We start from the raw sequence: 11785 nt of genomic DNA on the forward strand, positions 1-11785 counted from the left end.
TGAAGAGGATCTGTAAAGAGGAGTGGACCAAAATCCCTCCTGAGATGTGTACAAACCTGGTGACCAACTACAACAATCGTCTGACTTCTGTGCTTGCCAACAAGGGTCACTCCACCAAGTACAAAGTCATGTTTTGCATGGGGATCAAATACTTATTTCCTTCGATCAAATGCAAATGAATTTATAACTTTATGTAATGTTTTTTTCTGGACTTTTTTTTAAATATATTCTGTCTCTGTTTGTTATAATAAAAGTACCATAAGAATTATAGACCTCTCACTTATTTGAAATCGGGCAAACTTACAAAATCAGCAGGGGATCAAATAATTATTTCCTCCACTGTAGCTGAGAGTGACCCACAAACTGACTGGGTTGATAGTATGAAACTGTCTCGAAACTGGTTGTTCAATGGTAGAAAATAAACATTGTCTTTATGTCATCATAAAGACAAGAGGAGTCAAAATCAAACTCTGATGCCACCTAGTGGTGTCTGACTGTTTTACCTTTTCTTATGTATCAAGAAAAGGTCAAAAATGGGAGGTAAAAAATCAGTCAATCAAAAAATCTAAATGTGAGCCATACAATGATTCCAAATACATGTACAACTGTCACTTGGTCAAATAAATGAAGTCAATTTTAAAGGTAGTTTTTGAATAAAGAAAATACTAGACCCTGGTCACCTCGTCACTGGTCTGGTTTTTCTGATTTGTTTATCTGAACATTTCAGGAACTCCATTGTCCTCTTCCTTTATCCCAGGGACATGTTCCCTTTCTTCTAAGCCTTTCACATATATCCATGCCTTATACAATCCTGTCTCACGCCCTCTGTCCGCTCCTCAGGCTACACAAGACCACCTGTGGTCCATTGTCGAGGTCAAAAGTTTAGGTGAAAACCAATCCTCCCACGGGAAGCTGTCAGAAAATTGCATGGAGCTATTTGGAGACTACTCGATAATGAGGAGGCATGGCTGGAATTCTGGAGCCATGTTGTCTTTCATCATGAGCACACTCACCATAAACTCTCCACATACACACACGTCTCAACAGCCATACTAGGTGCATACAGCTGTAACTCCACCAGATAATAGTTGTTAGAATCAAGTGGTGTTTGTGTGCTATTGGACAATATGGATTTTTTTTTTAATATATAAAAGTATATTGATGTTGAAAAAGCAGATTGCTCTTAATATGTTTAGTTAATGTTACTTAATTCATGAAAATGCACTCATTCTGACAACAAAAAGTATTTCAATCACGTTATGTAAATGTTGCTAAACAACATATGGCACCAAGGCATTCAGTGTTCTTAGATGACCATTTTGGCCCAGTGTTTATAAATAAACCTAAACAGATTTCAGGTAGTCATGGTCACACATAGCACACTGACTGCGGGAGAGGCTGGGTCAACCGTCTTAAACCCTCCCTCCTCTCTCAGTTGGGCTGCAAACACTGCTCCCGCTCACACTTTGCCGCTTACTCTGTTTTATCTTTGAATGGCAACTCAATTCAAACGGATTCATCCAGAGAATGGAGGTTAAAGGGCACAGAAGTAAGTACAATTATATTTTATCAGGATTATACTTTTCTCTGGGCTCATTATCTTTCAAATAATTGATTATGCAGATAACACAACACCTATCACTCTAAACTTTAAAGAGTGGATTTTCATGTTTTTCATTTAAGATGAAAATGCTCATAATGAAAAGCAAATATATGCCAGTACTACCTTTGTGTGTTGGAAGTCTAAAGGAATGTGAATTGTGTCCACTCCTGCCCTGCAGTAAGACAGCTGCCATGTCTTCCCCAGAGCTTTTGTCAGCCTTGCATAGGATAGCAGAACAAAATAAAATATAACAGAGCCATAAACTACGGCGATGTTGATGCTGTTGTTTTAATTGCACTTTATTTGAATCAACTGACCTACTTTTAGAGGGAAGGTTTTGGCAAAGAAATAGCAGTTACCAATATAATGTTACACTTACATTCGTGCCCTTTCTACACTACTATTCTTTGGCAATGACAGTATTGGGTCAACTTGATAAATTTACTCTCTGGGACTCTATGCCCAGTCCATCTCAACGAGGGGAATTACAGCTAAGATACTAACCAGGGAATAGTCACAATGCTCATTTATCTGCATGATGACATGTTATGATAATTTGTTGGCTAATGTTAACAGTTAAATGCCACTTGTTGGATCTAAGGGGTAGAACTGTTTGCATGTGTTTATATTAGTAGTGCTGTGGTGTTCATGTACATACATGAGTAGGCTTGTTTTAAGTGTGTGTGTCTGAGCATTGCCAAGCACTCAGTTGGTCACTGTGGCATCTAGCCCAGCAGGACAGCTGCTGGTAGCATACCCTCTGCTAAACTGTCCCCATGCCCAGCTCTGCATTCTTGCATGTCTGGCATTAAGTAGGAATTCCAAACCTCTGCGGACATGTTATCAATGCAGGCCAAGCCCTTCATTTGTTTAGCGTACCTACAACAACAATACTGCTAACAACTTCAACTATCATGCTTACAATGCATCAGCTACTCAGTAGAACACTTTCATCTTCTTGTTCAAAGGATGACATAGCTGAAAAGAAGACTTCTAAATCTTGAGTGACCACAGTTATCACACCAGTAAAACCAATGGAGGACCTCAACGATAACATTTCGTTGACTGGGTTCGACCCTCTCTTTATTGAAGAGGAGGATGCGGATCCAGACAAAACCCTCACGGAACAAAGAGAGTGCAACAGTGAACAAGCTGGCTTCACCTTATCAGGAACACAACTGAATCAATCATCTTTGATCAAGCCGTACCTACAAGAGATGGATGACCTACTGAAAAGTTGTGAAGAGCTCACTGGTTTCTCCTTTGGCTCTCACTTCTCAGAGACAAACCCAACTGAAATAGTTCAATGCCACAGAAAAGACAAAGTCCCAATGGAGAGCAACCAAGAAACAGGTATTTCTCCCCAAGCATATCTTTCCACAAGCTACATGGACACAAACATGGATGGGGCTGGGACAGAAGACCAGCCAGCACAAGACCATGCGCAAGGCTTGGAGCAGATCATCAAAAAGAGTGTAGTGGCCACCGATGTTTCTCAACAGAGAAAAATGCCTCTCACTTCAGCAGGTAACAAACTCAGCAACTCCATGATTGAGTATGAGGGCCATCTGTTGGGGATGCTTGCAATGCTGGAAGGCTGTATGGAAGAGACAGGGATGGATTTTGAGCCCCAAGACTGGGCTACAGATGCAACTCAAGAGTATGTACACATCAGTACGAATTCTAACCTCCGTAGGGGTACAACACTTCCCATTCAGCAAGAGGGGTTAATGAAATTGGAGGCCAGCCCGCTAGAATTAGAATTATGTGCTTATTCACATGCAGGGGGGAATATACTTTCGGACATGAACAGAAATGAGCTGGCAGTAGGTTCAGCAACAGTTGAAAGCCGGACATATCCTGTGCTTAGCCTTGATAACACAAGTGGCTTCTCAATGGAAAGACTCGGGGGGCAAGGGAAAGCAAACACAGACCAGAGTGTTCTTGAAGCTCATTTAAGGTTTGCAAGGCCATCGATGACATCAGATAATACACAAAATGGTCCAACGTACTGTGAGGCAACAAGCACAGGATGTATGTCTTCTAATGAAGCCACATTAACAGAGGGAGAAATTAAAGGGATTGAAGTAGACAACAGTCATTTTCCAGCTGAAGGCACAACAGCGCTGGGGATGGACTCAATTTATCAAGGCCCTAGCATGAATGAATTAAGCGCACTAGGGTCTCAGATGGAGGAGTGGATAGAGGAAGTGCAGCAGGTACAGAAGAGGAGAAAGGAACTGCTGTTGGAGGTGCTTGAGTTGAGAGGAAATAAAGACAGAGAGGAGGTAGAGGACACAAATAAAGAGGAAGCGGAGACAGAAGAGCTAATTGATAGCAAAGTGGCGGTGTTGATGAGTGCACTGCGGAAAGAAGAAGAGGGAAGAAGAGAGGAGAGGAAGAAAGAGATCCAGTGCCTGTGGGAGGAGAGAGCGGAGGAGGAGAGAAGGGTATGGAAAGTAAACTTGGAGAGACAAGGGATTCATGAGGAGCTCAAAAAGCTGAAGAGGAGGCTGTTTGCCATTGCAAGAGACTGCGCTCACAATCAGTTTGCCCTGAACACCCAACATCGAGAGGTGGACGCGCTGAAGAGGGAAGAGGTAAGGAACTCCTTATAAAAAAATTGTACTTCAAAATAAAAAATAAAATCGCCTCATGGTGTCTTCTGTCTTCAAGGAAAAAATGAAGTCACTGGTGCTTGAGCTGACAGAAGAGAGTGCCAAGCTAAGAGCAGCCCATCAACAACAGCTCTTACACCTAAAAGCAGAGCATCATGCCCAGCGCTCCAGTCAGACTTCCAATACCCAGGATCAGCTGACCCAGTGCAAGAGGCACTCCTGTGGGGATATTCAGCAGTATCTGCAGAGTGGGCTTAAAGCACTCGAGGATAGGTACGGTCACTTCTATCCAGGCATACGTTTCAAAACGTTTTTTTATTTATACATGAAACTTATCCTCATGCCGTTTTACATAATAAAAAGATGTGTGTTTGTCAATGGTTGTCTTGGCCAGATATGAACCCATTATGCTCGCATTGCTCAAGAGGAGGGAGGTAACAGCCGAATCCCTGGTGAAATCCAAAGAGCAGAACCAGGAGCTCAGAACCAAGCTGAGACCCTTGAAGGAGGAAATCCAAAAACTGATTCTCCAGCGAACTTGTTTAGAGGAGAAACTCAAACTTACTCACATGCAGAGGAGAGAGGATGTGGTGCATTACAAGGTAAGCAGAATTTCTAATTTCAGGTTATGTGTGTAAAACAGACAAGACATTTGGTATGACAAATGAATGAAAGGTGGGGTCACCTGATACTAAAAGCACTCATAACTTGCCATGTAAACAGGAGAGAGTTTACACATTGGAGGAGAGCAGCAGAGAGCTGAAGACTGAGTTAAATCTTCAGAAGAGGAAAACCAAAGAAATAGAAGAATTGAGAGACAGTCTAACCAAACGTTTACTCCTTTACAGGTAAGATTTGTTGCTTTATTTTGTATCCTTATTTGTAATATCTATGGGAAGTCACTGGTATAAAGAAACACTTTCCTTGCAGAGCTGCCATTAAGGACCATAACTGTGATGACGAGCAGAAAAACGACTGACTGTTTTTTTGATTACTTCAAAGATATGTGATTTAATAACGCTATTTTATCACAACTATGAATGCACTTTATACAAATAAGACATGCTTTTGAAACAAATATTTTTTAGTCACCTTGTAGACCAGTTTTGCTATGAATAAAGACTTTTTGTTTGCTGTAATCTCAGTGTGACTGATGAGTTAATGTCCCTGCATGAAGTGTGGAGAGGGTTCATGTACTTATAAGGGCAAGACAATATCCAAACAATGAGAACAAGAGTAATAATAAAGTCAGAACAGGATCTCAGGGTGGGAAAGCACCAAGAACAGACACAAAATAAAGAGCAGTGAGTGTGCTGAGGTAAAACATACACCCTCACTTCAAGCATTTAGTGTTGTTTAAAAATGTTTGTAGGCTTACTAAGACTCCGTTGTAATTGTACAAATATGTAAGTAGAAAATTTATATTAAGAAATGTTGACAATAAATCAAGTGGACCCACAGACTAATGAAACACATTTTTATTAAGAATGCACTCACTGTACAAACATTGAACATATAAAAAGTTCAACCACTAATCTATAGCACGAAAAACAGTTAAATGATTATTTAATGATTCAGGTTTGGGAAGGTGGGACCACCAATGGACAATTCAAACAGATTCACTCCAAAATTCTTATTTATTTTAAAAACAGCTGGTGAGAAAATCAGTATCAAGACCTATTTAGGTTCTGACCACAATGAAGCGCAAAATATGAGACACATTTCAGATAGTCTTCTAGCCTGTGAATAAAACCATCTTCACAGTTTAAGTAACTGCCACTGCCCTTTGAATCATGTCAAAAGCTGGGCTGCAAGTTAACTTGTAACATTTTTTTTCCTGCTGTGTACACTTTGAACAGCGGGCTTTTGCCAAATTACCTTAATGTCTGTTTGTGTGTTTGATACTGTATAAACATGTTTATTTATTGTTGAAAAAGCCTCGGTTAATAGCGGACAGTGTGGAACAGAGAGCCAGTTTGGTTGCGGAAAACAATTGTTTATGCACTGTGGGAAACCTGAGATTCATCAGGCGATAAATTACTCAGTTAAAGGACAGTTCTTCAAATTGAGCATTCCAAAAGGGCCAGGGCTACACATGATTTTTAAATTTCTTGTATTTACAGTGCTTTAACCGAATAGTGTCCCACCAATAAAGTAAAGAAGGATGGGAGGAAGAAGTAGAAGTAGCTGCACGGAACTACTGAGGGGGCAGTTTGGCAGTTTATGATGAGGTTGTAGGTTAAACGCACAACAGGAAAAGATGCTATGCTGTGGCTTCAGGGTCTGTCGAACCCTCAGGGTCTTCATCGTTGTAGATGTTCTCAGCCTAAAGGCAGAAACAGAGAGTAAGGGATTTAGTCACATGCTGTCAGGGGGTTGAGACATTTACAAGTCAGTGGCATTTTTTCTTTTAGGACATTCAGTAAAAAATTAAGTCTTGGGCTTTCAAAGAACCAAACTACTACAGTCTGAACAGCCAGCTTGTTTTAACATTGTATTACTGTACATTGTAACAGGACAAGTAAGTATTAAAAAGCAATGCAAAGTTTAGGAAATAAAGACAGCTGGTTCAGAACACTTACCATGTTTACCTTTCCTTCTTCTGTCTTATTCTTTTGCCCTGACTCAATCTCACAAAAAAATGTATTTCTTTACATCAAAAGTCGATCTTCACTGAGTTTCTCTTTGCGGTCGCTAGTTCAAATGTCAGGCTCCTTCCAAGACACAACTTTCCCTGCAAATTATTCCCTGCCCTGTTTGACCCACACATCATAGTTTTGGTAAGGCACAAGGGATCTTCATGGAAGAGTTGCCTTCTGTCTGTGACCTTAACGTACTGCTTCAAATCAACTTTTCTCCAATTAAATTGCGGGAAAGTAATTCCCTTTATGACACTATAATGTAAGAATGGATATTTTTCTCTACCCTGTCCACAGCTAAATATACTGTTTAAATATACTCGCAGAGTCTTACCATTTGCCAGACTTGCATAATGTTGTCTTCAGACACGGAGCAGATGACCCAAGGCTCGTTAGGGTTCCAGGAAAAGTCTGAGATCTTGGCTGTGTGGCCTCCGTGGATAAACTAGTGAACAGGGGAAAAAGGCAAATTTTAACTTTTTCTGAAACAAGATAGCATACAACCTCCAATGTTCAGCAGGCTTTAAAATACACACCAGTAGCTCAGGTGGGCCATCCTCTGCATCTTCTGGTGACTGCTCCTCTCCGATTTTGCTACAGAAATCAGACAAAGATTTGTAAATCAGACAAACTCTGTACCAATCACTGCATACTGTGACCACTCCTGTGTTTGTGTAAAGTCTGCTTCAGGGGGCAATCATCATTGGACCTTGGTGTTTTATCTTTAATGATACTACTACAACAACTACTTCATGATAACTTATAATCTCTATTAATGAAACATGTTTGTAAACATAACACACATTGTAGTAGTCCACTCTCAAGAAGAAAAGAGATCAACAGACTGGCTAGAATGTCAGTAACTGAATCGGTCACCAGCAGGGGAATCTGAAAACATGATAGCTGCTTCCAGCGGACATTGGGTTGCAGTGTTTTACCTGAGATCCCAGACATTCAGGCGACGGTCTGTTCCACTGGATGCCAGTATGGTCTCATTATGAGGAGACCACTGAACCTGTAAAAAACAGTCAAATAAATCAAATTAGATCATCCGAAGTAAAAACACAAGAGTTAAAATCATATAAATCTCATCACAAGGAGGTTGTGTGGGGGACCAATCTACAGGGTTTCTAGGTAGGTAGTTAGGTAGTAGGTAGGTTTCTAGGTTGCATTGCTGGGATTTAATTCATTCAGTTTTCTTAAGACTTAAGACACAGTTTCAATGCTACATATATATATATATATATATATATATATATATAATTATAAAGATCTTACCTGGAAAATCTCATCCTTGTGCGACTCAAAGGAATGCAGCTTCAGTTTCAGGTTTCTCAAGTCCCAAAGAGCCACAGTCTGCGAGCACAAGAAAGAAATTAGACACAGCTGCAGATTTTTTTTAAACCCTGCAAACAACAAAGTAAAACAGCACAAATACTTTTCTCACAGAGTTTTAAAACGCAAATATCCCAGAGTTTCAACAAATTGTGGAAACTGATCTACAAAGTCAAAATGTGGTGGTTCATTACATTACCTTGTCGGCTGAGCCGGAGGCGAGGATGAACTCGCTGTAAGGGTTAAATGACAAACAGTTGACTTCTGCTGTGTGGGCGTCCACTGCATGGCTGGGTTTGGAGGTGTTGTTTGAACGTGTGTCCCAGCTGAGGTAAAAAATAAAGAAGACCAAAATTATTCCATAAACTCTACAAGACCACAATTTTGCAGGTGAACTGATGGATCCACTGGTAAGATTTGACTCATCATCAAATGTCTTACATCATGAGTTTCTGGTCATCTGCTACGGATCCAAAGAGTGACTCGTGAAGCAAGTGCCAGGACACATCCTCCACCACAGCAGTGTGACCAGTGAAGATAGTCTTTGCGTCAACTATCTTGCCCTCTTTTGGTACAGCACTTATATCCCACAGACAGACAGTCTACAGAGCAGGAAAGATGAGCAAAGAAAAAATAAATAAATAAATGTCAGATCCCATATTTGAATACTGCTTAATAAAACTTGATTTTGATCTTACATGGTCATCTGAAGCACTAAGTAAAGAGCCAGAGAGATTTGGATTCCAGGACAGACCATAGCCTTCTTTCTGGTGGCCTCTGAGACGCAGATCAGGACGACACTCTCCAGAAGCATCTATTGACAATGCAAAAAGTAAAATTTGAGTATTAACGAAGATGTGTTAAACATGATGCACTTCAGTCGTTCAAAAGGTACAACTGAGTCTGCTTTACTTTCGAAACATGTTCAACCAACAAGCAACCTCGAGCAGTGTCTTGTACTTCCTGTGATCTTCCTACCTGGCTTGGAGGGATGTTTAGTGTAGTCAAACACCAACACATCTGAAGTGGGGGTCTTGGTGGCAATTATGCAGGGGTTTTGGGGCATGTAGCGGGCTCGGTTCACCTCTCCTTCATGGCTTATCTTGATTTCAATCTCGATTTTGCCACTTACAGATCCGAAGCCTCCAAACTCTGCAGTGAAATACAAGAGGTTATTTTACAGTAGTGAAATAAATGGAGACAGCGCATGTTTTTCTGTCTTCATGCAACTGATCAGGGGCAGCAGGCAATAACACAAGGGTTTGAACTCACAATTTCAGCTAAAGGCAACAATGCTACTTGCAACTATTGAATTGTAAGGCTTACTGAGGGCTTGTAAACTTTGCTTAACAACGTTTTACCAGATAAAGTGTACAATCCACAGAATGTTCACATTTGTAAGGAATGTGACTACACAGGTGTCGAACTGTTTAATCAGACTCTTTAACAGCATCACCACCTCATGCGACACACTGTGTGTGTTTTTAATAACAATAACTCTTTTCAGTGTAGTTACTGTGTAATTTTCCATTATTGTATTTTTTTTATTTAACTGATGTAAATATGTTGATTTGCCTTTTAACTTCTATTTTTATTTTTAATAATTATATTCCTGTCCCTTGTTTTCTTGAGCTGCTGTAATGCACAAATTTCCCCCACGGGGGATCAATAACGTTTATCTTTATCTAACCTCCTTTTTCGCTGTCATAATGTGAGGCATCAAACTGGGCATCATCATTCGGCAGCTGGACACTGGCAATCACCAGGTGATTCTGCTCATCCGACGTGTGAGTGCCCAACACCAGCCGGTGCACGCTGTAATCTTTCCCTTCTGGCCTGGTAAAGACAAAATAAATAGAAAATTACAATGTGCAAGTTGTTACTTTTACATACAACTGTCCAAATGTGTAAAAAAATAGATGTGGAAAAAAAATGTGTACCTGGAGACATCAGGCAACCACTGGGCAGTAAGACTGGGCCACTCCAGAGCGTGGGTCATAACCAGATCATACAGAAAAGGAGTGTTTTTCTTCCAGATCTTGTACTCCTCATTTATGACCCTCTCCTCCACAGCATCATCAAATGCACCTGCTGAGTGGGGACAGAGATTAACGAAAAAAGGGGTTATTCACATAAATGCCAGTTTGTATTAACATGAAAACTTCAGGAAGTGTGTTTAACTCGATTGGACGGTAGGTGTCACTTTAATAATAAGGACTATACAACACATCTCTGACATTAACAGATTATTGACAACCTCCTCATAAAAAGCTGTTAAAGGCTGCCTTTGCTGAGGCAAAATGTCACATTAATGAACCGCAACCTTGCAAGCACTGCGTATTAAATCATATGAAAGCTTATTTCCTCACACATTGAACCTTTAGCTTGACATCACCTGGCTATCATAAAGCCCCTGCTAACGTTAGCATATTTATAATGACGTTTGATGGCTAAAGCTTCACATTTGACCATGTTGACTGGTGGAAAACAATGCGGAAACGATAACTGCAATCTGAAACCAAAATTGTTTCGGTTAAAAAGAAAATCCAGCTGCCCGGCTTTTGTTGTATCTGCTACAGGCCTGCTAAGGAGCTACAGCAGCTAGCCGCTACCGAAGCTAGTATTTAGCTCGCAAATATAAGACGCGTCAGATATCCGCGGTGTTTGTTCCTGGCAGTAGTACAAGCTTGCCCATTTACCTTCCTTGTCGGCCATTGCAGGTAAATGACGAAGACACCTTATCTCAGGTTTTTCCTCTGTTTTTGCTCCGTTTAAAACACAGCGCAAAGCTAACAGCGAGCAGAGCAGAAAGCCTGTGAAACACGTAGCGGTGCCTTCGCGCGCTCAGTCCAAGTGAGGGGGGCGTCTATCTACCAATCAGAGCCGAGCTCGTGGTGACCAGCAGAGGGCAGCAGCACCCACAGTGCAGAGTGTGCTGCCTTACAAAAGGCAATGAGTTTTTGTTATTTTTGGAACATTACAGATGTGCTTTATCATGTGGACAGATATCTTGAGTCTTGTGTTGTTTTTAGGAAATAGTAGGTTGTATTGGTCTTAACTTCCAAAAGCCCTCGAGAAACCAAGGCCGAGTGCTGTAACTTCACTCATAAGGGTCTTCTGCCTTTGTTTTGCTGCGGATCAAAGTGAAGTTACTGTTTCACTGCAGTGGAGTTAAGGTGTTATGCCTTTGTTTTAGTATCTGTCATCAAGCACTTCTGACACACACACAGTAGCTTGACTAAAGTGTAGCAAAGAAATAGTGTTGGTTGTGTTATTTTAACCATGCAACCAAGTGAAATACATTTTAGATTTAGATTTTACTTCTTGAAATTACAGTTTTTACACTCTGTAATCATACAACACACACATGATCCTATGATCAGGATCCTATGGACATGCACTAATGGAGAGAAGGGCTCCTGAGCTAATGGTGGGGGGTTTGGTGCCTTGCTCAAGGGCACCTTGGCAGTGCTCAGGCACTTCTCCAGCCACCAGACCAACTTCCATATTTGGTCCACACCAGGACTTGAACCAGTGACCCTCTGGTTCCCAACCCAAGTCTCTACAGACTGAGCTACTTAAGTACCTTA

The 11785-nt window shown here is 40.9% G+C and overlaps 2 protein-coding genes across 3 annotated transcripts; one reads left to right on the forward strand and one right to left on the reverse strand.

Annotated features, from left to right (window-relative positions):
* The first annotated feature begins 1402 nt into the window (after positions 1–1402).
* Positions 1403–5360, forward strand: sync (syncoilin, intermediate filament protein). The gene is made up of 6 exons (XM_020643160.3): positions 1403–1549; positions 2572–4203; positions 4280–4494; positions 4616–4823; positions 4945–5069; positions 5152–5360. The coding sequence occupies exons 2-6, from the start codon at positions 2638–2640 to the stop codon at positions 5198–5200; spliced, it is 2163 nt and encodes a 720-aa protein (XP_020498816.2). The 5' UTR covers positions 1403–1549; positions 2572–2637; the 3' UTR covers positions 5201–5360.
* A 324-nt stretch (positions 5361–5684) lies between these two features.
* Positions 5685–11055, reverse strand: rbbp4 (retinoblastoma binding protein 4). Of its 2 annotated transcripts, none has more exons than XM_020643161.3 (12): positions 10895–11055; positions 10136–10286; positions 9886–10031; positions 9174–9347; positions 8894–9009; positions 8637–8797; positions 8395–8521; positions 8139–8216; positions 7799–7875; positions 7397–7454; positions 7195–7305; positions 5685–6547 (listed from the first exon to the last, which is right to left on the reverse strand). In XM_020643161.3, the coding sequence occupies exons 1-12, from the start codon at positions 10908–10910 to the stop codon at positions 6485–6487; spliced, it is 1278 nt and encodes a 425-aa protein (XP_020498817.1). In that variant the 5' UTR covers positions 10911–11055; the 3' UTR covers positions 5685–6484. The 2 variants fall into 2 exon arrangements, with proteins under 2 accessions (XP_020498817.1, XP_020498818.1); XM_020643162.3 differs by having other exon boundaries at positions 10136–10283; positions 10895–11049.
* Positions 11056–11785: the final 730 nt, after the last annotated feature.

The sequence above is a fragment of the Labrus bergylta genome, chromosome 19 (assembly GCF_963930695.1).
Source record: "Labrus bergylta chromosome 19, fLabBer1.1, whole genome shotgun sequence".
NCBI lineage: Eukaryota > Metazoa > Chordata > Actinopteri > Labriformes > Labridae > Labrus > Labrus bergylta.